General features: G+C 41.6%; 2 protein-coding genes across 2 annotated transcripts in view; one reads left to right on the forward strand and one right to left on the reverse strand.

The window, feature by feature from the left end:
- col16a1 (collagen, type XVI, alpha 1) overlaps positions 1-5,605 on the forward strand; it is a 64,438-nt gene extending 58,833 nt beyond the window's left edge. The window contains 8 exon segments of the mRNA XM_034236739.1: positions 344-433; positions 562-597; positions 702-746; positions 2,713-2,907; positions 3,134-3,197; positions 3,363-3,536; positions 3,628-3,705; positions 4,352-5,605. Of these exon segments, the coding sequence (XP_034092630.1) occupies positions 344-433; positions 562-597; positions 702-746; positions 2,713-2,907; positions 3,134-3,197; positions 3,363-3,536; positions 3,628-3,705; positions 4,352-4,542 (873 nt within the window). The 3' untranslated portion in view covers positions 4,543-5,605.
- Positions 5,606-6,398: 793 nt separating this feature from the next.
- On the reverse strand, positions 6,399-27,732 carry col9a2 (procollagen, type IX, alpha 2). The gene is made up of 32 exons (XM_034236710.1): positions 27,525-27,732; positions 26,360-26,434; positions 25,166-25,201; positions 25,001-25,063; positions 20,703-20,756; positions 20,442-20,477; positions 18,985-19,008; positions 18,837-18,890; positions 18,669-18,722; positions 17,427-17,477; positions 17,281-17,337; positions 16,621-16,674; positions 14,831-14,884; positions 14,693-14,746; positions 14,180-14,233; positions 14,039-14,092; positions 13,877-13,930; positions 13,731-13,784; positions 13,588-13,641; positions 12,790-12,834; positions 12,632-12,685; positions 12,498-12,551; positions 12,364-12,417; positions 12,209-12,280; positions 11,808-11,843; positions 11,624-11,668; positions 11,179-11,211; positions 10,903-11,049; positions 10,577-10,631; positions 10,268-10,456; positions 9,073-9,150; positions 6,399-7,602 (listed from the first exon to the last, which is right to left on the reverse strand). Exons 1-32 carry the CDS (start codon positions 27,594-27,596, stop codon positions 7,397-7,399), a joined length of 2,076 nt encoding a protein of 691 aa, XP_034092601.1. The 5' UTR covers positions 27,597-27,732; the 3' UTR covers positions 6,399-7,396.
- Between the last annotated feature and the right edge of the window lie 250 nt (positions 27,733-27,982).

Consider the following 27,982-nt stretch of genomic DNA (forward strand, 5'->3'; position numbering starts at 1 on the left):
TGAAACATGTGACCATCATATTTTAATAAACAGGGTATGGATTAGCTGAATCTTTCCCAAAGAGGAACATGAGTTGTTTTTTAGTGGCTTAATATTTGTTTGAGGTTTGTTGGGTGAACATGAATCATTCTTAAAGACAATCATTACAGAGGCTAAACATGATGGATGATGATGGATGATGACCAGATGAAGGATATGCTAAATACATTTTAAAAATCACAAGTTGAAATGAATGTGCCTTGAGATTGTGTGAAAACGATGCATTATGAGCTATACTGTTGTGTATGAGAGAATGTTTAACAAGAGCATCTTAGACTTTGAATTCTCCATCTTCCCTCTGTAGGGTATAAATGGAGACCAGGGCCAAGCTGGGGAGAGGGGTCTTCCAGGGATGGGAGGAGCCCCCGGACCACCTGGGCACCCAGGGCCTTTGGTTGGTACCCCTATAATTCTGTACACGTCAAAATGTAGACCCTCAGAAATGAAATGAAACCACATTTGAACTGCTACAATGCCAATATTGCTCACTTTTGTTTCTCCTGCTTTAACTTTGTCTCTAAGGGAGAGCAAGGCAGCGATGGTGCAGCTGGTAAAGATGTGAGTAATGTCTGAATCTGGTGTTTATCTTCATCAATGCACATTTGTTGTGGTGATCTGAATTTTTCGTTTTCTTCCTTTGATGGATCTTTCTTTTTTGACAGGGATCCGGAGGCCTACCAGGAGATAATGGGCAGCCAGGTCAAAAGGTGAGAGCCGGTTCGAGGCAGTACTGATATAATGCGGTCGTTTATGTGTGTGTCGTCAAACTGTATCACCTCCGTAGACCTGAATCTGCATGCACAAAGGAGCCCCCTATTTTTCTTCTCTTTAGTTCAAGGAGACTTGGTGCTGAACACGCTTACTCTCTCCTTTTCTACCCACTAATCACCCACACTTAACATAGTCATCAGTTCACCCATCCTCCGACCCTCCCACTGACACCCTCTTTGCTCCTCACCTCCTTTCACCCCTCTCCAAACGGTCTGTGAGCCTGTTGGATCTCTCCTCAGACTCCGGCTTACAGTAGTGTAGGTGGATGCAGTGATAAAGTTATTCTCTGGCTCTGGGATAATGCTATTAAGCCAGAGGGGAGATGCTAGATGAGGCCATTTGTCACGCTGACAGGACGGCATTGTCAGGGTTTTAGCTGCACAGAAGAGGAGAGAGACGAGGACGGACTCCTCTATTCTTCTCCCTCCTCTCTATTTCTAGAGCCGCTTGTCTGTCGGTGACGTGTAAACATTAGACGTCCATTATGGGCTGCATTGTCCTTGATAAATCACTGTCGCTAATGTAGCAGGAGTTTTGTATTGTATTTAAACAAGCACAATTGTGGGCTCCTGTTGTGTGGAAAGTGATATAGACGTACCCAAAAGCTGTCTGAAAGGCTTCTGTGAATAGGGTTGAGGATAGTCTTTTTATGCTCCTCAAAGTTAGAGGAATAATTAAATAGAAAGAGCAAAGTGACAAAGAATACAAAAGTTGACAAGAATTGTGGCTGAGAGTTTGATGAAACGAGTGATACCACTATCTCTTTGTTAAATATGAAGCATATTAGCATCAACAGTTAGCCTAACTTAGGAAATAAGGAGTAAGTCAATGATTTTCTTTGTGCCTTCCACACGGCGGCGTGCGTTGCGTGCGTTGAAGCTTCAACGCTTCTTCCCATTCACTTTGAATGGGGTGACGTCACGCTTTGCCGAACTGCATTGTGGTTCCATCGCTTTGCTTTGCTGGCGTTGCTCGCTTCAAAAGTTGAGCAATGTTCAACTTTTTAAGCTTCGACGGAAGCGTCAGCCAATCAAATCATATGCCAGTACAAGCTCTAGCCAATCAAACCGCGTGCTTGTGTGTCCGGGGCGGGAGATTCATGTGATTGGTTGTTGGTCGAGTTTCAGACACGCCCGCCGGCAAGCTTCAACGCACGCCGCCGTGTGGACGCTGCGTTAGAGTCCACAATATACAATACTATGACTCTTTATGAAATACTATGCCATGATTTTTCAACATGTATTTCTAAAATATCAGAAATAAACAAAATAGTGGCGAAACTATAAGAAAAATGTAGGTCGAAAAAAAACACAAGGTCAATAGTGTTTTAAATCCATAATATACAGTATGTCGAAATTGTCTGGAAAAAAACTTCATAGTATGCAGTGTTCCCCTACCATTGTCTTGGAGGGGCGCTGCGCCCCGCAAACGGAGCCCCGCATCCCCGCTGAAATTCAAGGTGTTTAAAAAAAACATTATTATTATTACATTTTTTTTATATATATAGCACCAAATTGCAACTAATCTATATATCTACTGTGACTTTTCACATTTAACATGTGCTCTTTTATTAAATATCACAAAAGCCAACATAGAATAGTATGTTGAATAAAGAGGGCATGGTAAAAGGCATTCTCTGTTGCCCATTAGTTATATTTGAAAATAATAATAAATATATAGATATATATGATTTGAAGTCACTTGGTCACATGACCTTGAAGCTATTAACACAAAGAAAATACATTTCAGTAGAAACATTGCTGACATTTCAATCAAATGTTCATATAAAACCACTGAGACCCTTAACAGAGGTGTGTCCTTCTCATCCAGCATCTCATCCATGCTCTAATTTGGGAGAAAGAGATTGTGTTTTAACTTCAAACATCACCGTCCATCTCACAGGGTGAAGCTGGGGCTGCAGGCCAGAGGGGTCAAGCAGGGGAGAGAGGGAGACCCGGACTCCCCGGCGGGGGAGGGTACCACACCAAGGATGCTCAGCCCATGATGGGCCCCGCTGGACCCAGAGGGGAGAGGGGGAGCTCCGGCTCAGACGGTTCCCCCGGGAACCCTGGATCTCAAGGGTCACCAGGAAACGATGTGAGATACAGACTCATCACACACACAGCACTGTAGCCTGAATGCCTCTATTCTACTGTTAATCCTCCAAATAATGCAACACCCAGCTTGTTTGATGTCACAGAGGACAGGGGCCAGAGGCGCTCACTAGCTCCATCTGCTCTTGTAAATAATTCAGTTTTTAATTATCTTCCTTGATTATTGTTTACCCTTTTGTTTTTCTCTTTTTTTCTCGATTCTTAAACAGGCTGTAGTCAATTATGATGAAGTCAAGAACTTCATCCGCCAGCAGGTCATCAAGATCTTCGATGGTGAGGGCATGTGCCTTGTTATGTGAATGTTGTTGTGTATATTCTTGCAGTTTCTAGAGTAGTTGTTTTTTCCCCTTTTTAAAGAGTTATTCCATGTCTCCTCTGGGACACCTCTGTTATTTACTGCTACTTCATTGTTTTTCAATGCATGTTTTCCCTCCTCAGAGAGAATGGCCTACTACCTGTCTCGCATGCAGATGCCAGAGTCGGTGGCCTCCCCAGGCCGGCCCGGGTCCCCAGGGAAAGACGGTACTCCAGGTGTTTCTGGGAGCCAGGGGGCACTTGGATCCCCGGGTCAGATTGGAAGACAAGGACGATCAGGAGGACAAGGACTCCCCGGTATACCTAGGGTCCTTCAAGCACCATAACAGTGACAAAGGTGTCATCATTAGCTAACTCTAAACGTTTTACCACATGTGTCTTTGTGCAGGACCACGAGGGCCAGAGGGAGTAAAAGGAGATAAGGGTGTAGGAGAGATGGGAGACATAGGACCTCCAGGAGCACCAGGTAATGTACCCCACTGGACCAGGGATCAGGAAGTAGTAAAGGCAGCCATGTTGTGTTCAAACCTGAGTAAACTAGATTAAAATATGATCCAACCAAAAACCGAGCCCAGCGCTGCCAATTCCTTTGCAATGCTCTAAAAGTTGCCAAATCTATTGTCTCATTTTGTTTAGGCACTTATATCTGTAATAGTTTTCCACTAGACCTGATCCAAACCCTGCTGTAGGAATGAGCTAACATCACATACATTATGCTAGTTACTGAGTTTGCATTGGTTGTTGATTGGAAAATTGCAAGCTATTAGGATATTGATGTAGCATCGCTCTTAATCGGTAATCATCATCTAGTTTAAATCACTTTACTTAAAGCGTTTATGTATTTTGGGTCAACAAGTGGTTTTGGTTGAAAGAGCAAACACATCAAATGATCAAAAGTGTTCTGAAATGTTTCCCCATGCTCACTTAATAAATGAGATAAACTATTTACTTGTTTTTGCATCGTATTGGTGCAAAACAGTGAGTTATAAGTACAGATAAAGCTTTAAATGATTCGTTTGACATGTGCATATCACCCAAACTATTCTTTTAACTTTCCACATGAGTTCTCTATGGAGCATCGTGCGTCAATCATTCTATGTCCCTTCTTGCAGGTGTCCCCGGGCCCCAAGGCTACGGTAAGACTGGCCCCCCAGGTCCCGTGGGCCAGCAGGGTGTTCCTGGGGTCTCGGGCTCCCCTGGGCAGACGGGGAAAAGGGGAAGCGACGGCCGGTGTAATCCAGGGGACTGTATGAGCCATCAAGTGGAGTACAGTCCCAAGGGCCCAGTCAAGGGCCCCTGGTAAATGGCTGGAAGTGGAGTACTGCTCAAAGTCAAAGACTTTGATCCAAAGTTTTTAAATCTACCCATCCTTTGTTGTTGAATGGTACAAAAATCCACAATGTCTTTCTGAGGGCCCCGCTGGAATGAGGCCTGCAAAGACACACCAGCAGCACTTTGTTTTCATTACATCATTCTTTCTTTTCATAGCCTCTTTATTCTCGCTGTGTTTCACTCCTTTTGTACAATTTCAAGCAATCCAGGGGAGGTGACAGGAATCACAATTTCTATTTTCTTCTCCTTGATTAATTCTGGCCTCTTGTGTTGTTTCTATTCTCTTTGCCTAAATGTGCAGCAGGAGAATACACACAGTTACGGCAGCACTTTGCTTGCACCTCTGATATCTTTGTTCCCTCCTCACAGAATCACACTCAGAGTTAAACTATGCATTTATAATATTCTGTCTTAGTGCTGTGATACACATTTGAATTTGACTTGTAATAGAAATCCCCTCAAAAATTATTTCAATTCTGTAGAAACTGACTTTGCAATCATACCCCTTTTTGATGGGTACGACTGTTTTGTATATATTTATATTTATATATAGTGGATTTTTATACTATTTCAACAGAAAGGAAGACAAACGCATGGCTAGCCACTATTTTATTCATTGTCAATGCATCAAAAAAAGTAGAAAGGATATTTTTCTAATGCCAATAAGCTTTTTAATTGAATATTGTGTTCATCAAAGGACAATTATTTATAAAGGAAAATTGCATTTGTGTCATTTAACTGCAGTATGTTTGGACATGCAGCCATTTTGAAGCATCTCATTGTGGATTCCAAGTGGCTGTAAAAGCCATCTGTCTGCTTCTACAGGCATTTGATTAAAAAAATATGAGCAATTATTGAGTCCATTTACCAGAAATACTGTAACGCATCACTGAGCTAACCACCAAGCCTTCAAGGAGAGAGAACATATTCTGAAAAGTATCACCAATGTTTTTGTAGTACGTAGACATTTTGCTGTATTTTTTTTTTTTCCTGTTTTTTATTTTTTTATACTGAATTAAATTGCTTTTCAAATATGCTGTTTCCTGTTATTATTGTCAACACGTGTTGTTTAGCAAATATTTGTACCCTTATCGTGTTTGTCTTTTATCTGATTTCTTTGTTCCGTTTCCATATCTGAGGTATTGTTTCTTCTTGTTTAATATTTCTTGTAAGCAGTGATGGAAGAGCACCCAGATTATTTACTTCAGTTAAAGTAGCAATACTAAATTGTAAAAATACTCTGTTACAAGTAAAAGTCCTGAATTCAAAATTGAGTATAAGTACAAAAGTATCAGCATCAAAATATACTTCAATGTATCAAATTTAGAGGAGTAAAAACTACAATATAGGCTTCCAAAATGTAGTGGAGGAGAGTATGCATAACTAAAGATACTCAGGTAAAGTAGTACGAGTACATCAAAATTCTAATTAAGTACAGTACTTGAGTCTACATCCACCACTCAGAGGCACCAAAGGGTCGGGGGGGCTTCTCTGAACTCTTATGGTGTGTAGGTTACATTACTGTCATTGTTATTCAACCCATCATGTTAACATGTTATGACACAATTGACCAAAAAACATACAAATCTCAAGCAAAACTTTAAAACAAGTGAGTTTTCCTTTGCTATAACAGTGTGCATTAGAGCAATAAGAGTTGGTAACGTCGTTTTGTGGAATGGTTGGAATATTTGACAAAAGCTGAACATATGCAGCTTTGGAAGAACGGGAGTATATTTACATGCATGAATTGAAGATTTTAAATAGGAGAAACAACAAGAAAAGGAGTTGAGAAAGTGTCCATTCCCCACACGATACAGAAAAGCGTTCGATTTTATAAAAGGTTCCTCTTTATTGGTTTGGGTTGACCTGAACAGCCAACCTCTTTACAGATGATTATATGAAGAACAATAAATAGCTTGTGTTGATGAAAATAAATCAGTCATTAAACAGCTGACGCCCTGTGCAGGCTGACAGTGGCATAGGAAGCACATTCGGCTGATTCGTCTCGAGGAAAAGTCGTTAAATATCTGTCGGAACTTTTTATTACTCGCTGAAATTATTAACACAGGATATCTGTTGGTGCACATCGTAACCCATTCCTTTTCCCCCTACATTATAATCAACACACATTTACAAAGATTTACAGCACTGCATTGTGGGAGATGGGAGTGCCCATCAGGATATGCTGTTGCCAGGCAACAAGAGGATGAGATCAAGCTAGTCGTTAGTTTAAAAAAATGAGGCTCCGGAAAAGAAAGCCGGAGGGGGGGGATGGGGTACACACAGTGATTTAAGGATTTGGCTAAAGCTTACAGATGAGAAAACATTTTACAGTACGGTACGGAGGGTCGATTTCAATCATTTATTGGTCCTTTTTTACACTTTTAAGAAATCATGTGTGATGTCGCAAAAGAGGCAGCGCAGCTAAACTTCAAAACAAGTCTCAAAAATAAAATATTGCATGAGTAAAAACATTTAAAGTGACCGCGGTGAAACAGAGAAGCACCTTCCACCACGCCTGGTTTCAAATCTGTTCCTCTTTCAGGGCTGGGATATTTGACTGACATCATCCACTAGAGACTGCAGAAGGATGTGGGTGCTGCTGTTGTCATGGTGATGTGGGGGTGGGGGGGTTAAGATGAGAGTATGTCCCGCCAGTCAAAAACTTCAGTTTCAGGAGGGGGCGCTATACATCCAGTCACTTTTTCATTATTGTCCCTTACCCTTGGTCCTCGGTGTTGTCCTACAGAGAGGAGTGGTCTCCCTCCCTCTCTTTTTCCTCCCCCCTCTCTCTAGGTGTTGAGCTGCTGATGGAGAGCAGGTCTCTAAATGTTGGGTCCTTTGATGCGGCCCGCCTCCTGTAGTCTGGGGGAGGTGTACGCCGACGCAGCGAGGCACATGGCCGCCTCGCAGAACCCTGGGAGACCCCCTGCACCCGCCTTACCGGGGTACCCCGCCTCTCCGGCTGATCCCTGGGGTCCTCGCTCACCGTGCCTACCGTCCCGAGCCACACCATCAACACCAGAAGGACCTGTGGGAGGAGGATCATTTACTTATTTGTATTTGCATTTTAAGAAATTAGGCATACATAACAAAATAAACACTTGGATACATAAATGAACTTCATAACCAGAGATGGCAAAAGTACACATCCTTTACTCAAGTAGAAACAGATACTCGTGTTTAAAAATACTCTACTAAAAGTAGAAGTACTGACTAAACTTCTTTACCCAAGTAAAAGTAAAGAAGTATGGGCTTTGAAATGTACTTCAGTAAAAAGTACCCATAACTAGCAGCTGCTTTAAAGAGTACCTGACCTCCCTTTATATTAATAGAACAATAATGTCATTGTTAGCTAATGAATGCTGAACATGCTGTCCATGCTGAACAACGGCAACATGACAACGTTTTCATTGGTCCCTCTTCTTTAGAGAAGACCAGGAAATGATGGATACACAGATCGTGTTCAAATCAAGGCACGCAATGACTCTAAATAATAATGATCACGCATCAAACACACATTCAGACTAAAGGAACCAGCTGTTTGGGAAATGTAAGAAGTAGAAAGTACAGGTATTTGTGTTCAACATGTAAGAAGTAAAAGTAAAAAGTCGTCAGAAAAATAAGTAGTGGAGTAAAGTACTGATACCAGAACAATGTACTTAAGTAACAAAGTATTTGTACTCCACTACTTCCCACCTCTGTTCATAACAATCGACAAATCAGGTAAAGAAAAACATACAGTAGTACATATCTTCAGATCTTACCACCTGGTCATTATACATGTTTTGTGTTCTTTAAATTTCACAAATTGTTCCCATCTTCCATCAAAGATATGAAGTTGGTTTCTGATAATAATGGGTATTTTCTCCATTCCATACTTCTCATTAACTACAGTCTTCCATTGTGAGGTAATTAAGTTATCATCTTTTAACCAATTCCTTGTCATTTCTTTAATAACTGCTATTCTTATCACGAGAAATAAGTAGGAATTTTGTATGATATTATATTATAAAAATATTTGACATTTCCCAAAAGCTACACAAGACATTAAAAGACCAAATAATAACTTTGGTTTGCCCACCGCTCACCAGCATTTTGAAGTGGGATTTTGTTTATACTGACTTTGATTTTGAGGAGTCTTGAAGTAACGAATTTCAGGAGGGATTTAAGACGATTTCCAGGCTTCTGAGATCTGAAATCTCCACATCTGATTACCCTTGTGTTCTGTATGCATATATTTAAGTTGCGGGCACAGGGGAGTGTGTTTTCTGTTTGAATAAGTGTGTACTGTTGCAATATTACATTTTCTTCCTGGAGCATCTGTTAAACGACTGGAGTTAATGATGCTTTTAAAATGCTTCTGAGCAGCCTCTCCTGTGGCAGGAGCGGTAATACCTGCTCTCTCTTTTTGCACCCCCCCTCTCCTCTTTTGTCAGCGTAACATACTGTTTTACATTCAGTGTGCGTGCTTCAGTGTAATGTTTTCCACAGCTCTTACCTGGTATTCCTGGGGGTCCTGGTGCTCCTGGATGGGGTTTACCAGGATCTCCTCTTTCTCCCTTAAGTCCTCTCTTTCCTGGGGAGACAGAGGAGGATGAGCTCAAAAGAAGTGTTTGACAGTCAAAGGTCTTTTAATAACCGTTGCAGGAAAGCTGGTGTATTGCCTGAATATTATTTTTGTTATCTTGTTACATCTGATTAACTTAAAGGGGACCTATCATATAAAATGCACTTTTTGATGTCTTGTATACATAAGTATGTGTCCCCGGTGTGTCGGGGAACCCACGCAGCGTCAGAAAATAAAACCCTCTCTCTTTTCCTCCGTACCCAAATCTCTAAAAACGGGGGAACAACGGAGCTGATCCAGATTTGCGTCCGATATGACGTAATATCGGAAATGTGGACCCACGGCCCAATCAGAAACGTTGCTATCAGAAACAATGCCCGACTGTTTTGGACCTCATATGGTCAGTGTTTACATTAGCATCGCTAACACTCAGAGCTAACCTGTACTGGAGAGCATGTGTGTGAAGAAGCAGGAAATAAAAAGGAACTCACCTTGTGGTATAACCGGCAAGAGAGAAAGCCTTTGAGCTCCATACTGTTTCAGAGATAATCCTTGATAATCCATGATATGGCGTTTCATCACGGCAGTATTTAGTTTAGACGGTAGCTGCCGGGTCCCGCATGAGCTCAGACCCCTCCTTTTTTATTTTTGTATCAAATTTTAAATTTTTTAAAGCTTTATACCCAAAATCAGCACTTTTGAAACAGGAAGTGAAATAGAGGGATATGAGGCATGGCTAGAATGGGTGATCTGTTTGGTGTTTTGAGCAAAACACTTCATAGACATGTTTTTTATATGTTTTTATATATCTGAGACCTATGCTATTGCCTAAAAATATCATGATAGGTGCACTTTAAAGTACAATCCTTTAACAGCAGATGGCAGCTTCCCCTTGTTTTTGAGAGAGAACGAAAGTTTGTAAACCTACATAAATAAAAAATTATCAAATCTTTAGTGAACTCCGAAGTTCTGTGGAGTCTCGCAGTCAGCTATCCCCGTGGATTTGTTGTTAAACAAATGAACGTAAAAATCTCACAATCCTGATTAATTGCTCGATGAAAGCTCTACTTTAAACACAATATGCGTCATATTTCAAACATATTGATGCTCCGCTGCCTCTCTTTACCTTTAAGTCCGGTGTTTCCGACCTGTCCAGGCCCTCCGAACATGCCGGGAATGCCGCGGGATCCAGGTAAGCCATGTTGCCCCTGACTACCAGGTGATCCAGGGGGTCCAGGGGCGCCGGGGGGTCCCATCACACCAGCTCCACCCAGCACCGCCCTCTTGGCGCTCACCGCCACAGCAGCTAGCCTCTCTGTAACCCACACAGCAGCACATTGGTGATTTAATTACCTTTAATGACGGGAGACGAGAGTAATCTAATCCCCCCCCCCCTGAGGACATCAAAGGTGAACATCGAGGTCCGGAGGCTCACCTTGCAACATCTTCAGCACCACCTCGATAATATGCTGGTCTGATGCATCGCGGCCCTGGAGAGAGGAAGAGGAGTCTGAGCGATACAGAGAGATGGAATCGTGCATCGGAAGTGCGATCGAAAGAGAACTGGACTCAGAATCAGAATACCTTTATTAGTCCCACAGAGGGGACATTTACATTGTTACAGCAGAAAAGAGCCAAAGACAGCTTAATGTTACCTAAGTAGCATAAAAAAAATTGTAATAACAAAAGTTTTACAAAAATCACATCCTGTAACAGTTCTGAGGATTTAGCAGCCAGGTATATATTGCACAGTTAACTCACCGCTGTCCCTGAAATGCCGGACATGCCGGGTACTCCTCGCTCTCCGTTCAGTCCCCTGGGGCCGGGCAGTCCTGAGGGGCCCACGTCTCCAGGTTTACCGGGGTCTCCAGTGGGTCCATTGTGTCCCGTTTCACCCCTGATTCCTTGCTGTGAAGAGATGAGCAAATTCATAGAGTAAAAAAAAGAGCCTGATGAAAAGCGATGATGTTTCAAACTAAAATGAACAACCCTAGAGTAAAGACTAAGATATTATTTTTGCACACAGTTCATCCTCACCTGTCCTTTGGGCCCGGGTTCACCAGACATACCCTGAGAAAGGAAACGATGATATCATATTCTCATTCATCACTTCCAGCGATCCTTTCCGCATCAGAGACACTCATTGAGCAATAATTCAAGAACGAATATTGTATATGAATCTGTAAAACGCTGCTTTACAGAGCCAACGTGCATCATTGCCTCACTGCCATGTAAATAGCTCATTTGCCATCTGGACTATTATGGGGATTTGCTTGGAAATTCAAAAACAGACTTCCTCTCTTTGTCTTAACGTCTGTATAGTTCATCCATTTTCCTCTACTGTATATTGTAGTCTGCTCTGATGCATTTTGTAACAATATGTTAAGACCTTCTTATCTTAAGGTGGTTGGAGTGTTGTAGACTTCCTTTGTGGTTCAAAACGTTTTGAAACAGCTTTAGGTTGTGCGAAAACAACTTTTACCTTATCACCATTCTCGCCAGCCAATCCCTCAACACCGGGGTCACCCTAAAAGCGGCAGAGAGGAGAAGATTAAGAGGACGGATGGAGAAGGATTGACTCACAGAAATATTTGTCAGCACTGGAGCAGGAATACAACAAAGTGAGACCAGTTTCAGACAATCCGGTTTTAAAAACTGCTACTCACATCGTCTCCCTTTGACCCGCCTTTCCCTTGGAAACCCTGGAAAGAAGGATGGTTTTAGTACACGTAAATGTGGTTAAATCTGGATATTAATATCCTCAAAAAAAGAAATAACTAAATATTGATTCAAGCTATGACACCGCAGATCACAAAGTAAGAAAGATGTAGTCTCATCTCTAAAACATGGAAGATGAGGATGCTCTGATTATCATTTATATTGCTTATTTATATCGCTCGCCTCATTCGGTGATTTACTGTGGATTGGTGTGACTTTTATTCACGGGTGAACACTGCCCCCAATGGACACGTCTGGGTAATTCAAGTGTGTTTGAATGTCTGAATGTATGACTGCCCTGTTTTATAAAGCAATATATGTGTTTCATTATGCACACACACGCACAGACCTTGTCTCCCTTGGTTCCACCGAGACCCTGAGCACCGGGAACACCCATTGGTCCTCTCTCTCCTTGTCCTCCCTGTAAAGAGATAATGAAATGTATAAAGGAAAGTGAAGCCACAGGTGAGTGAACATTTAAATATATGCAAAGAGGTGTCTTACAGGCTTGCCGACTACTCCCTGTGGACCCACTGCTCCCCGCTGGCCTCTGTCGCCCTGTGAAAAATAAGAAAGGTGAGTATGTTTTAAAAGTTGCAGTTTTTTAGAGCTTTTAAGGGATAATTCTGGATGTATACCTTGGGTCCGGGAACGCCTTCCATACCAGCCTCGCCAGGAACACCAGGCTCACCCTAGGAGAACAGTTAAAGATCACCCTACTGCACAATATAAGAACACAAATATATCCTAAAAATCCATATGTGCGGGTTACCAGAGGTCCTGAGGTGCCTTGCATTCCAACGTGGCCCCGAGGTCCAGACTCGCCCTAACAAGCAAAGAGAGATCATGAGATTTAAAACAAATGAACACCAGGAGAAGTAGAGAAGGTCAATACATCACAATATATATATACAATATATTATTACTAACCTTCCCTCCAGGTCCTCCTTTTGTCCCTGGGCCGCCGGGTAATCCCTGCACACAGAGGAAACCAAAAAACTCTTCAAAAGGAAAACATATATTTAATTTGCTGTATTTTATGTTTGAAATGGAGGAAATTATATTTAAAATGCAACTGGTAATGTCAGTGGATATTAGTATGGGGGTGATAGTAGAGGGTGGTGATACTGCTGACGTCTAATAGAGTAAAAACATTGGAAATACGTGCAGTGTCAGCTATTGACATACACCTTACCTTGCTCAGATTTTGTGTGTGTGTGTGTATGTCTCTGTGTGTGTGTGTGTGTCTGTGTGTGTGTGTTAGAGAGAGGGTATATATTGCAGTAGGGCATAAAGCAGGGTAACTTATAGTGTTTGAGTTTGCAGCAGCCTCAGTGTCACTGCAGTGACCACACAGCCAAGTGTGCATCTCATGCTCCATTACCCTTTAGTCAGAATGACGAGCACAAACACACACACACACACACACACAAACACACACACACGCAGTGCTGATTGTGATAAATCACTCGTGTTGGGCGGTAGAATGCTATTTCAAGGTGGTTTGAATTCTAAAACAGCGTGGTTCACAGGGTCACTGTTACCTGGATGAGTGCCCAGAAAAGAAAACATAGCAGAAATTACAGGCTGCTTCACGCTGCGTTGTTGAATGGAGGAGTACAGATTGACCCTCTACGTGTTCTGAGTGATAAAAAGCCTTTACAGACAGATGCCTTTAGTGGAATTTGTGACCCTCCCACCCCAAAGAAACACTGCAGGATCACTCACCGCATGCCCCTGAGGACCGGGAGCACCAGGCCTCCCAGCCAGGCCAGGGCCGCCCTGCAGAAAAAGGAGAACAGAAGAAGATTAAATTGCCTTTTTGCTGCGACCGGATTTTTCTCATCATTATTGCGGCTGGCAGCACTTACCTTGATTCCAGGGATACCAGGTGTGCCATCCTTTCCGTCAATGCCCGGCAGACCCTGAAAAAGCAGGCAGAGGAGTCAGTGGACCTCATTTGGCAGACTTTCTGAACACGACTGTGTCATGTACAAATAAAAGTGCGTTCACTCACATTCTCTCCCTTCTTGCCAACCGCACCCTGTGGGCCTGTGATACCTCGGCTGCCCTGCAGAAGATAACCAAACCAGCGTGAGCGAATGAACATTGCACATCAGTAGAAATATTTCATTGTTTTTTCAACAGTATGTATTTCAACGCTAGGAGAGTCACCTACTTTGTCTCCCTTGCCGCCTGCCTCTCCAGGTGGTCCCTTGGGTCCTTCCTCACCCTGCAAACAGAGAAGAAGTTAGATTAGCTGAGGTTTATTCTGGGTACTTTTCTTTAATGTCATTGTAATGTTGGTGAGTGTTCTTACAGGAGGCCCGGGAATTCCTACAGGTCCGTTGATGCCCTTGTAGCCGCGGGGCCCCTATGGGAAAACAAAGAAATGGCCATCAGTCACTTCAGATCAGGGAGGATGCTAAGTCACAGTAGCCTACTATTCGTTGTGATAAAGGGGTAATTAGTGCTTAACTCACTTCACTAATGGGAGCTACACAGCCACTCTTGCTTTGGCATTAAGCCGGGGTGCTAACTTGGCTAACGCGGCTAATGTTAACAGTAAGACGGATGGCTACATCGGATCATTAACTACAGATGGAGGCACTGTGGACCCAGACAACCCCAACTCATTAGAGGAGGGGAGAGATTTGTGTTAGCATCATTTCCATATGTCCCCATTGCTGGTAATGGATGATGTTTGTATAGCAGGGGCAGGTCTGTGTGTGCCTCCTTGGTGCTCTTCTTAGAATGAGAACAGCCTCGTGACCAAAGAGAAAGAGGACAAATAAAGTTAGATGTGTGAACAAAAGAGAATGGTTTTACTTACTGCTTCCCCTTTAGGACCCATCATTCCTGGATAACCTCTCAGACCCAGCGGACCCTTCAAATTAAACAAGGACGTTCTGTCAGATCGAGATAATACAGTGTTATTTTGCCAAGTGACTTAAACAAGCTCTTATTATACCGGAGGTCCTGGGATGCCTTGCTCCCCAGAGATGCCAATTTCTCCCCTGGGACCCTGGTGGAGGAAAGGAAGAAGAACAGGCTGATTAGTAAGTCTCTTTCTGTGCTGCTCTCTTTATTTGAGTGACATTGTTCACAAAGTTTGACCAAAGAAATTCAAAGCCAGAAAGGAGATCCAGCTAAAACCAGTCTATGATGGCAGCTGGTTGCTCTTGATGTCTGAACTGATCATTGATGGTTGCATATGTTCATGTTCAAGTTTGTTAAAAAGGTCATCTAATTGTAAAAGGGGAAACAACCACCATAGGCTACTCAATTAACAAACATCAGGCGAAGCTAAAACAGTTCTAAATGCTTGTGTTATTATAAGAACAGTTTGAGATTTTGTGAAATACTCCTTTTTGGTTAGATGACTCAATCTCTCAGGACTGTTTTTAAGCAGCAGAAGACAGATGGTGATTAGCTTAGATTAGCATGAATAACTGAAGCAGAAGGTAATAGCTAAATTGGGTCTGGCCAAATATATGTCCACCTTAAACACACGTTCACTTAAAAATGTAGTGGTTTCCATTGATTATATGACTCTAACTACTTCCTAGCGACTGGAAGTCAATGCACCTGTTACCTGTTTGAAACATCCACAGAATACACAGAATGCAACCTGTTTTTTTATTATTAAACCAATTTGATACTCATAGTTTAATTTATTATTAATTTATATTTCTGGTTCATCTAGTTGGTCTTGTAAAATAAATACCTAATTTACTTCCCAGAGCAGCATCCTGTTTGCCCGGTATAAAGCTAGTCAAATCTATCAAAAACAAAGGTTTGGACCATTAGCCCGTTTTAGCTACTATATTTTTATTTTTTAGCAGATTCAAAATAAAGTTGTTTTCTGGTCTGACTCACATTATCATCAGTAATATAACAAGAAGAAAAGGTATCTGTGTTTGGAATGGAACCGCTAGTGGGGATGTAAACTGCCCATGCTGAGTTGAAAAGAGGGAGACATACCACCTTGCACCCCTGTGTCAGGGTGGAGTACAGTGGAGTGTTTTTTAGCATCAGAGGCTTATTTTGTTGGAAGATCAGAGGCTAATACCTGAGTCCTGTCTAGCAGTTCCCTTACAGTAGTGTTTCTCAAACATTTTCATACCAAGGACCACTCAACCAATAAAAAAACAAATCGCGGACGTGGACCACCTAACTCCACAAATATCCAAAAACACATCGTTTTTTACAAATTGCCTGAAAAGTGTACAAACAAGTGGCAACATGTGTGATGAAGGTGCTTATCTGGGCTATATCATGCAATCGAAAGTGAAACTTAAGCTCGTTCCATTGCGGAGATATTCCCGCGAGATTGCGGAAAATTTAAATTTATTTATTTATTTCAAATGTGAAATTTTACCAATATACTCACGGACCACTAGGGGGCGCTCACGGACCACCAGTGGTCCGCGGACCACACTTTGAGAAGCACTGCGGCTTACAACCTACTGTGCTCATTAACTGTGCTTAATACAGCGAGGGGAGGGGGCTCGTGAACCCTGACTTTCTCATCTTCCTCTCCGTATACCTGGCTCTTCAGCACCCCTTTCATCTGGCTCGCTGCATGCTGACTGCAGGCCCGGGTCTGACTAATCGCAGCCAGATTAGTGCCAGTCATGTGCCTCTGGGGGGGCTTCATTAGAGCTAATCCTCACCTTGGCTGGTCCCGAATGGTAGGGGGTTTCGCCACATGTACATGTACGGGTGTTTGACTGTGTGTATCCATTCTGCAGAGCTCACCGATTTTCCAATGCTGCCAGGCTCTCCGAGAACTCCGGCACGTCCTTTGTGTCCCTAGAGGTAAGGTAAGGTAAGATACGTTTATTCATATAGCACATTTCAGACGCAGAGGCAATTCAAAGTGCTTTACATTGATCATTACATGATACAGAGAGGAACACAATAAATAAACATAATGGAATAACAGTTTCATAAAAACAATGCATTAATGAGATACAAAATAGTTTAAAAACGACATTGTAAATACGGTAAGTGCTAAAAACAAGTTAAAAGGCTTCTGGGTAAGCAGATGTCAAAAGTAGTGTGTTTAGCCTCGACTTAAAAAAACTCAGCGTTGGTGAAGACCTCAGGTTTTCTGGAAGTTTGTTCCATTTGTGGGGAGCATAAAAACTAAAAGCAGCTTTGACGTGTTTGGTTCTGAGCTGGGGAACAATGAGTAAGCCCGCTCCCGATGATCTCAGAGCTCTAGGGGGCTCGTAACAGGGCAACATGTCAGACATATATTGGGGTCCCAAACCATTTAATGCTTTAGAAGTTAACAATATAATTTTAAAATCGATTCTGTAAGAGGGCAAAAGAACGTATGTAGGGTGTCATAATTTTTTTTTAATGTAACATACATTTTTTTTGCTGAATAAATGCTGACTTGAAGAGCCTCACCTTGATTCCCTGCAGTCCCTGGGGGCCTTTAACTCCAGCCGGACAGTTAAGAGGGCACTGTTGTCGGGAGAAGGGAACATATGGATTATGAAAAGCGAGATTGTGTCAAAATAGATTTGAGAGCAAGTGTTGTCGTTAGGTGTTACCTGGAAGTCGGCACTTCCCTCCTCTCCACCGATGAACTTCCCTGGAGACCCCTAGACGGACAGACAGATGGATGAAGATAGTCACCTGGTCACAGTAGCCCCTGCTCCCAGGAGCTGAGCCAGCACTCTCTTTATCTATTTCTCCCTCCATCTTTCCTTCTATCTGTTTATAGATTGACTTAGGAAGTAAAGTATCTGTTCAGGGGGCTGATGTATTCCTGCTACAGTCAGATGAGACAGCCCACTGATCTAATGGGGGTTTATTTACCCTAGGACAGCACTAAAGCTAAACAAATACACTCCCATGGGTGGAAAGTCACACCCACTGCTTGGAAGCACACAGAGATGCACACAGGGGAGAACACACACCGGTGAAAAATAGACTTGAAAGTGTAGCGCTCAAAAATGTTTGAGATAATTCACCCCCTGCTGTCTGCGGGGACCCGATGAAGCAGCACTGTGCGGCGCTAGCTGCTTAGCTATCCTCGAGTATATTATGAAAGCATGTCAATTGCTGCTGGTTTTGTAGAACAGAGCACTATCAACATAGCTTTAGCCGATGCGATGTTGAGTTTTTCTTTGCACAGTGATCCTATTAGGAATATCTATAGACAATGTAACTGCAATTACGTTGATGTAACCATATGGTGCATTTAGCGTGATGGGCTTCTAGTAGCCTGATGTCATCAACATCACTGAAAAAAGGTTTAGGTTTATCCATTCAACACAGTTTAACTCACTGTTTATCCATCAGCCAGTAATAGCTTATTGTAGATATTAGTTATTACATTAAATTACATAACACTTATCCAAAGCGACTTCCATTTAGTGCAAAAACCATAAAGAATTAAACTCTGAACAACAAGGAAAGTGCATATATATTCACTTCAAGCAAGATTATACCATAGTGAGTGCTGGTGAGTTAGTTACAAGGCCTAAAATAACACAAAAAAACGTATTTGACAATATATGGTTGAAGTATTTTGAAACAGTTGCATAGTTTTTCCACCAGAGGGAAATGACTAATACGTGTATTTAGAGTACTGTACTGGTGGGACCTGCCGAGTATTATACAGTAGTTTAAAGTTACTACGTTTTGTTCTATGTTGTTTAGTGTATTTTCAGAAGATGCTATTATATAGCAATCCAACCTATTCAGGTTTTGGTCATTTTAATATCAGGATCATTCCACTATGAATCAGAGAGATAAAGGATGGATAAGATATTTCCTCTACAACTTACTGGCTTGCCAGGAGGTCCAGGAAGTCCAGAAGCTCCGGATGATCCCATGCCACCCTAAATGAAGCAGATGGAAAGAAGTTGTTGATAAGAACGTCACAGTAAAGAAAACTTAACTTCTTTGAGAGGTTTGTAAATCATGTAGGCAGTGAAATAAAACTGTTTTCCTACCTTTGGTCCGTTTATTCCAATTTCACCTGGAAGACCAATTGGCCCTGGAGCGCCCTACAGAGACACAAGGGATACACATTCCAGCATCCACAAAAGTATGTCCACACATCAAAGCAATTAAGTGATAACGACCAAACAAGCTACTTACAGCCAATCCTGGAAGGCCGGGTCCCTGCGTGGACAGAAGGGACGAGGGGTTAAACTACTGCATAACAAGTGGAACCAATCCATCAAAGTATCAATTATCATTGGTGAAAGCCAATTATGAATGGAGGCAGTAATTCAGTAATGTTTGCAGTGTCAGAGCGCGGGGTAAACAGTGCTCGAGAAGAACAGAGACGCACAGCGCAATCACTTTATGTTCGCTGTGTGTTTTGCTTGGAATTAATTATAAACAAAGTAATTAAGTGAGTAAGCCTTCTTGGAGGAAGAGTGGCCCACAGGTCGGGTCTCCTGTCTGAGCAGGCAGCTTGATGTTCACGCACATCCCCCCCACCTGTTAATGCTAAACAAGGGATTTACCTAATAGTGTTTCATTCAAGCGTAACATTGGATAAACCTGGACTTAATGTTTTATAGTTTTGGGTGGACACTGAGCACCATCTAGTGGTATTAGGCTGTGCTACAGTAGATAAAGTGCTGGTATATTGGTTGTTTCTTTTTGCAGTGATATCTAATGCATAATGTAAGCATTCCTCTCTATTAAGGACTCTGTAGAAGTGTGGCTTATGTCAGCTTCGGAAGGCATCTGCCACATCTGGGTAGATGAAGCCCAAAAGGGGGCACAGCTGGTCAGGCATCCATGCATGAAGACAGAGACTCAGGAGGTTGCCACTGTCAGACCAGCTGGTTTAAAACATGTTTGTTTGGAAACTGACGTGACTTAAGCGATGCATAATTTAGCCCTGCATCTCTCAGGTTCATAAGTATTATGACAATTTGATGAAGATGAAATGTTATATAATTTGTCATATTGTATCTTTTACTCGGGTACTGTACTACGTAGTAATTATTTTCTTTATTACGTTTCATTTATATATATTAAATATGATGCAATAAGCCTGTGGTTTCCAGCATTTTCGGCTTGTGACCCCTTATAAAAAAGCTGTACCTAGTAAGAGCTCTTAATCGTGATTTAGTTGGCAGCAGTTCTGGCTAAAAGATTGTCAATACCCAAATTAACATTTAGCTAAAATTGACACTGTTGTATCAACATGCATGACTAACAGACCGAATGAAGCTAAAGCCAAAACATTTGATTATATTTAATCTGTACTTGACCTTCCAAAGTGTCAGTGGCTAAGTGGAGCACTTCTATTGAAGTACATTGACTGTGAAATTGCAAAGAGCGATACTTTGAAGCTTGTTTAGCAGCAGCCGTCTACAGCTATCTCGCTGAATACTGGACTAGTTTGAAAACTGTTACCCCCATTAGTCATGTAGGCTCAAAAGCATGGGGAAATAGTGTCCAGGACAAATAACACAAAAGGTCCCGCTTGAGTACAAAGTCTGGGTACGTATTCCCACACATTCAGAATGAGATTGAAACATATAAGATATTCACTCGTTACTTAATGACAGCAAATACATAAATGATTTACTTACAGGAAGACCAGGTTCCCCAGTGGGTCCAGATTGACCCTGCAGGCAACAGACAACAACAATATTATTATAGTAGTGACCTGCCTGATCTCACATCATTAGTTACTTACTCTCTGGTTAACAGGGGTTAATTGTTAGGTTCAGCTTTCATATGACACGTTTATGGGAGCATGACCACAATAGTTATTCTTTTTTTGCTGTTAAACAGGTTTTTCACATGGATTCTTTTTAATCATGTGTTCAGGTGGAGGTTTGGACACTTGCCTTCGGGCCAGGGTTTCCAAAAGGACCGCGATCCCCCTTTGCTCCAATCAGACCCTGGAGACAGACAGAGAGACATGTTAGCAGGCAGATAGGCTCGACATGCAGAGGGAAACATGGCCATTAAAAGACATTGAAGCGGTTTAAGATTACAATATTATTTACCACTGTGTTTCCCATGGGGTATATGGGACCTGAATTCACCTTATAAAAAGGACTTATCACAGATTTAATCGAAGCTGACACTGTTTTTGCGATTAATTAGGAAACAAACCTGAGATTGGGATTCCAGGGCGGATTACTGACTAAATCTCTGAGGAATGCATGAGTGTGTGTGTGTGTGTGTGTGTGTGTGTGTGTGTGTGTGTGTGTGTGTGTGTGTGTGTGTGTGTGTGTGTGTGTGTGTGTGTGTGTGTGTGTGTGTGTGTGTGTGTGTGTGTGTGTGTGTGTGTGTGTGTGTGTGTGTGTGTGTGTACTTCTGTAAGCATGTGACCAAGAGGCTTTGGCACTCAATTCACCTCCAACCCAGACTGTAGCTGCACTACAAATCAAGTATTAAGTTAAATCGATCAGTGCCCTGAAGCTATAAAATACTGTAAGACGAAGTTGGCTGTGTATATCTGCGGCTCCTCTCTACCTGTGATTATCACAGACTTAACAGGAATCATCATGAGATAATGGCTTTGACAGAAGTCTGGTATATTAATCTCATCATGTAGACGTGCTTATCATTTGTTTACAAGGCTTTCCATTTACCTCGGCAAAACTCATTTCTGGAAAAATATGTGAAAACAAGCTGTAATTACTAAATCCCCACGTTGAGGGTCCATTTCACAAGGAACTTATGAATGCTTTAATACGATAATTATCTGCAAATGTGGAGTTGCTTTATGTAGTTACATCTTGATTTGGAAAAGGAGAAGTGCTCTAAAAATCATGTTAAAGTTAAAACAACCTGTCGCTAACTAACATACATTTCGGATGAGTATGTATTTTGTATCAAACCTTGACTTCATAACCGTTTGAAATCTTCTTGAGTTTCATTGTTTCATTTACAGTCTACTTTTCTCATTAAACCCATTGTCTGCATGCTTAAAATGAAATATGTATACATCTTCTTCCCCATTTGTCGTTTGCAAAGCCAGACAATGTCTAGAATCCAGGAGATATCTTCCTTGAAAGTGGACACTCAATTCTGATTGTTTTGACAAATGCTACTTACTATTGCTTTGAAGTCCTAGATATGCTATGGTTGAAATCAGTAGTAGGCTCACATGTAAACAAACGAGCAAACCACACTGTTGATAAGGACTGTTTTGACACTAATACAATCTCCACTGTAACAACTCTCCATATACATAGGTCTATTTTGTCACTCGAAACACATGACATGTGCATTATCATGGATACACCAGCAAAGATTTATACAAATAACACAGGGAACCTTTCATCAAAACATTGCTATACGGCCCCACTAGTGTGCAAAAGTATACGACAGGGTCCCCCTAAAAGTTTGATATAATTGTCAGTGAACATTGGGATATATCCTGCCTATATACAATTATTTCCTTGTACAACATCCTTTGAATGTTGTTTCTAAAAGAAAAATGCATCACTTTGTTCTCTTACAGATTATTAATAACTTGTGGCTAAAATCATCCATTGAAAGTTATTTGGCTTTCATTGAAAGACTTCTGTTACATTCCGTTTCTTTATGCTGATCTTGCTATTCCTATGGGATTGGTATCACATTTGTTTACTCACATTTTTGTTTCCTCCTATTAACCCTTAGATGCATAAGTGGGTCTTTTTTGACCCGGTGAGGTGGTTTTCTTGAAGTATCTTTGTAATTACATTTTTTTATCATTTCATATTCAAGCTATTCCTCAAAAAACATGTTTTGGATATCATGCCATTCAAATTTTTTATTTACATTTTAAGAAATTGTAGTTTTTGTATTAATTACGGCCCGTCCACACAGCGGCGTGCGTTGAAGCTTCCAACGCTTCTGCCCATTCACTTTGAATGGGGTGACGTCACTTTTAGCCGAACTGCATTTTGGGAAGCGACGTGGAGCGTTGCTGGCGTAGCTGGCGTCAAAAGTTGAGCAATGTTCAACTTTTGACGCCTCGACGGAGGCGTCAGCCAATGAAATCCCGTTTATTCAAATCTGCCAGTACAATCGCTAGCCAATCAAACCGCGTGTATGCTGGGAGAGACTACGCAGGTCATTTCCTCATATTCAAAAAAAATTGAGGGAACATTCATTGTAGCGGTAGTGAATCACCCGGTGCTGTATGATCAGTCTCTGTTCATCTACCGGGATACAAACCGGAGGAGCGAGGCATGGAGGGAGGTGGCAGAGACAGTGGGTGAAACTGGTAGGTTTTCGCCTGTTTGGGGATTTTATATCCAGTTTACTTCGTTTTAACATTGCTATTGCTTTGTATGTCGGGGGCAGGAGATTCATGTGATTGGTTGTTGGTCGTGTTGCTCGCAAAAAATCCCCAAGCTTCAGATACGCCCACCTCCAAGCGTCAACGCACGCTGCTGTGTGGACGCTCCGTTACTACCCCAAGCTTCCATTCCAACTTTTAAAATGTTAATGTAATTAAAACATCAGTCTCCCAGTTTCCCAAATTCTCTTAACCCTTAGATCAGTGGTTCCCATTCCCAAAGGGTGTGCCGTAAGTCAAGTTCGGGTGTGCCGTGGGATTTTGTGACAACCATACGTTATTATTGCAATATACAACTACACAAAAATAATTACCGTTTAATTTATTATATAAGTACTTTGTAGGTTTATATGTACGTAATCTGCGCGACTTGTGCGTCCACATCTCCATGTGCAGTGTTGCATAAACATGGCTGAGTCAGCGATAACTTTCGAGGGGTGGTTATTATTGAGTTCGTCCGAAGAATAGACAGGAATGTGACGGTGAGGTGCAAACTGTGTCCAGGCCAGAAGCTGTTAACCACTGCTGGAAACACCACGTCAAACCTCAACAACACCTGCAAAGAACACATGCTAAGGTGAAGCTACCGCACACGCTATTTGTTGTTTGTTTATATCACGTAGTCTGTTCTTCTTCTCTGTCTTTCGGTTGTGGTCTGTTTTGAATGACAAATACACACTACCGCCGCCTGCTGGTAAGGAAAGTTATTGCCACTCACGCATGTGCTCGGCGAGTAAAGTAACGAGTTACTTTATGTAGATAGTAACGAAGTAGTGTAATATATCGGCAAAATATTTACAATAGCACATGTTTCAATGCTGATTGCTGAAATGTTACATTTATAATTTGTTCAATGGACAATGCAGCTTCCTTGCATTGACAGTTCTCTGTGCTGAATTTCTGCTGAGTTTCCTTTGCCTCGTTTTTTATGTTGTGACCTGTCTGGTTTAAATGAGTGTTGCTGCTTTGATGAAACCTAATTTGATAAAGTTTCAAATTAATTTCTGAAATATTTCGTTAATAAATATTTCACGAGTAATATAGTTGTCTTTGTCACATTTTATTTGGCATTAGTAAATAATTATGCACATTTACAGATATTTTACATGATATGAGTGATAACACGTGTTATAAGGGCTATTTTGCACAATAGGTGTGCCTTGAGATTTGTACTTGTCCTTTGGTGTGCCTTGGGCACAAAAAGTTTGGGAACCACTGCCTTAGATGCACGAGTGACTGGACCCTACACTCTTCCATACAGTAAATAAGTGGGTCAAAAATGACCCGCATGCATTTCTATGGAATTTCATTTTTCTTTTTTTAAATGTAAAAAAAAAAAAAAAAAATTCTAAATAGGGAAACATTTAACATAAAATATTTCTAGTGTGAACCAAAATATAATACTAAATATTATACAAGTGATTTTCCTTAACCAAAAATGGCATAAAAACACATATTATTCTATTACGGGTCCTTTTTGACCCACTTATGGAAGAGTGTAGGGTCCAGTCACTCATGCATCTAAGGGTTAAGAGAATTTGAGAAACTGGGAGACTGATTTTTGTTTTAATTACATTAACATGTTAAAAGCCATTTCTGTCAGTGTTGCACTCTCTCTGTTCATTTCAATCAGCTTTATTGGCATAAACAAAAACACGTTGTTGCCAAAGTAAGTTCACAGAAGATTTACATATTCCATTTTCAGGTGCAACATTCAGGTTCTAAATTATACCTGCTTTAAAAAAACAATACAATAGTATACAGTTTGATACAACTATTTCATAAAATAATCAACTTGATAAATAACGTTTTCTCTCTCTTAAAAAACATAGTGGGTTTACTTACATCAATGCCGTTCTCTCCTGGCGCTCCATCGAGGCCTGGCTCTCCTGGCTCTCCCTTCAGTCCCTACAATTAAACACATTATTGTCAACCAGGAAGTCTGTATAAATACAATTCTAAAAATAAATGGTGATAGAACTCTGAATAAACAGTGCAGTAGAGACTTACAAGTGGACCAAGGGTCCCAGGAGGTCCTTTTTCTCCCTGCAGACACAGAGAGAAGATGTTGATGTTTTGGTAATTTGGGGTATGATGTGACCTTTTAAACTCATTTATAGCCCTCATTAGTTTTCTCATATCTGTGTCTAACTATCACCACAGAGTCATTCATCACTGATACATCTGATAGACTGAAGCTAATTGCCCTACACTTCACTGTGCGGGTTCTCAAAAGTATTAATCATACCTTTTACTATAGTTAATCTAAGTGCTTCTCCTGTTTTTGTGATATTGATTCATGTGTTGTACGTCTGACTGTCTTCCATTTCTTTTGTTTTTAACTCAGATATATTGTACGACTTTTTATATTATACAGATTTTTTTTACTGATACACCAAATCAATTTCCTTATATGTGAAAACCTACTTAGCAATAAACCCGATTATGATTCTCTTTTCTTTTACGACTTGTTGTGTTGTTATCTTGAACTTGCATAGAGGTTCTTCCAGGCAGAAACACATGCTGAAAAGATAAGTAATTGTGTTGTAAATCAACTTGATGAGGTCTTATCAGATTGTTCTTGCTGAGATTCCTATCAAATCATCATCACACCTATCCTGTGGCAGAGACCCAACATGTTAAAGTGTACTGATGAGAAGGCTACACCTTCCACTTTGGACAAGGCATCATTGTGGGAGGTGTTAATGTAATAACTTGACCCAGCTGGTGGCACCAAATGCTGAGGACTAACAGTAACTCAGCACTCATCAGTCAGAATGCCTATTCATGTAACAAAAGACTACATGAATAGGAATGCAGATTAAAATAACAGAGTTGTTTTAGTGAATCTACTAAGTACTAATCACTTCTGGAACAGGACTAACTTCAAGGTTTTCCTTGCAGTTTCCCCCCTGCTCTGCTAGCTCAGCAGCTTCCATTTCCAGTATATTTATACAACCTGTGTGTAGTTAACCCTGAAATATCTCAGATGTATCACATTACTGTGACACAAACCCATGATTGAGGCAAGGGTCCCTTCTCAAAGACCCCTCTCTCTGCTGAACAGAGCTCTTTTGTGCCGCTGTGTTTTCATTCGCAGCGCCCTCTGCTGGTAAGACTGCAGCACAGCACATGAAGGTATTTCTCAGGCACAATGATGCTCTTTGTGACAGATCTGCTGGGCAAACCTGTGTGGATACTCACATCCATGCCGTCTGACCCGGGGGTGCCGGAGGGGCCTGGTGGGCCGCCCTGGCCCTGAGGTCCAGGTGGACCCCTCTGAAACACAGGCAGAAAGACATGTTAACACTATGTTAGCGACAAAGAACATTCATGGAAATGTTATACTGTGTAACTAGTGTGCCAATAATATAAACTGGATAATCCTGTATCAACATGCATTTGAAGGTGACACTGTAAGAGGTAATACCAGAAGGCTTAATCACATTTAAATAAGTGTACAAATGTTTTATTGAATGTAAAAAATAAAGTGTAAAATCATATTAGTTAACTAACTCCTGTGATGCATGACAGACCAGCATAACATTGGCAGATTCAATGCAACTGTATTGTGTATATCACATTTATAAAACTCAAAAACAGAATCAAAATAGAGAGAAACATTGGATATTATTGAATACAATCGGTTAGTGAGGGGGGTAAAATCAAAGGAATGAGCAGGAATGTGGAAGGAGGGATCATGAGACTGGCACTGTTTACCCCCCACCCCCCTCCCTATGTATCCACAGCCTGATGAATATCATCCAATTCTGTCAGGTGCTAAAGCTTTTTAAAATCCGATTCTTCAAGAAAGAAATGTGAAAACAAAATCAGAATAATCCTTAAAAGACGACGAGCTGATTTCACATAGGTGTCTGTTTGCATAGGGGCTGTCACGCTCAGTTAACAGAGCTAGCGTGTGTCAATGCCCACTTGTGTCCATCTTTGCCACGGCCATGAAAAACAAAAATAGTCTTCAACGTTTCTCTCCAAATTTCAAAGGAAAAAAAACACCAAGGCCGAAAAAAGGAGCCCAGGTAATGGCGTATCCTTGCCTTCAACAGTATCTCCTCAGTCTAATCTTCAAAAGAGATAAGAGTCCAGACACGATAAGGATGATAATCCACAGGAGATAGTCCGGTTTAATTTTTTCTCCACAGCAGAAAAACTCATTTCAAGCTCTTTCTTTTGCATGCATGCTACAAAGCAAGATGATCACCACAGATAGACCTTTGTTACATCAACCTGCAGCGTTTAGATCACTTCCACCAGCACCAAGACAACCTTTAACATCACATCAAGACTTTCCAGAGGCCCTGAACCACACTGAACCCCAGAATAAAGGTATCTATGCCCCTTGTCCACTCACCACTTGGGCCAGAGCCAGGCTCAGGGTCTGCAGAATGACCCAGGTCTTCAGCAAGGCAGAGAGAGCAGCCATGGTGCCTCTCCTCGGTTCACCAAATCCTCTCTTTTCTCTCCTGTTTCTGCTCTCTTACTCCTCTCCAGGCCGGCACAGTGCAGAAAAGTGGTGGAGCAAAGCTGTCCGAGAGGCAGGAGTGGGGGGGGTGGTGGGGGGCTTGGAGGGGGGGGGGGCTATATGCACAGCCCTGAAAAAAATCCACTCAGGAGCAAGGGGAGTGAGATGTGAGGGTGGAGAGGGATGGATGAGGAGGGGAGGAGGTGGACAGAGAGAGAGAGAGGTGTAATCCTGCCCCACAGCTGGCGCTGGAAGCAGAGGAAACACACACACACACACGCACACACACACACACGCACACACACACACCTATATATAGTTTTGTTTTCACATTAGTTTTGGGACAG

Source organism: Gymnodraco acuticeps, unplaced genomic scaffold (genome assembly GCF_902827175.1).
Source record: "Gymnodraco acuticeps unplaced genomic scaffold, fGymAcu1.1, whole genome shotgun sequence".
NCBI lineage: Eukaryota > Metazoa > Chordata > Actinopteri > Perciformes > Bathydraconidae > Gymnodraco > Gymnodraco acuticeps.

Excerpts from the sequence above, each read along its gene's own strand:
- col9a2 (XM_034236710.1), bottom strand. The coding sequence starts at position 27,596 with ATGGCTGCTCTCTCTGCCTTGCTGAAGACCTGGGTCATTCTGCAGACC. Across the intron at positions 14,885-16,620 it reads CTGGCAGCATTGGAAAATCG|GGTCCCAGGGGAGAAATTGG; the intron begins GTGAGCTCTGCA and ends TTCCTCCACCAG. Across the intron at positions 13,931-14,038 it reads CAGGCGGCAAGGGAGACAAA|GGCAGCCGAGGTATCACAGG; the intron begins GTAGGTGACTCT and ends TATCTTCTGCAG.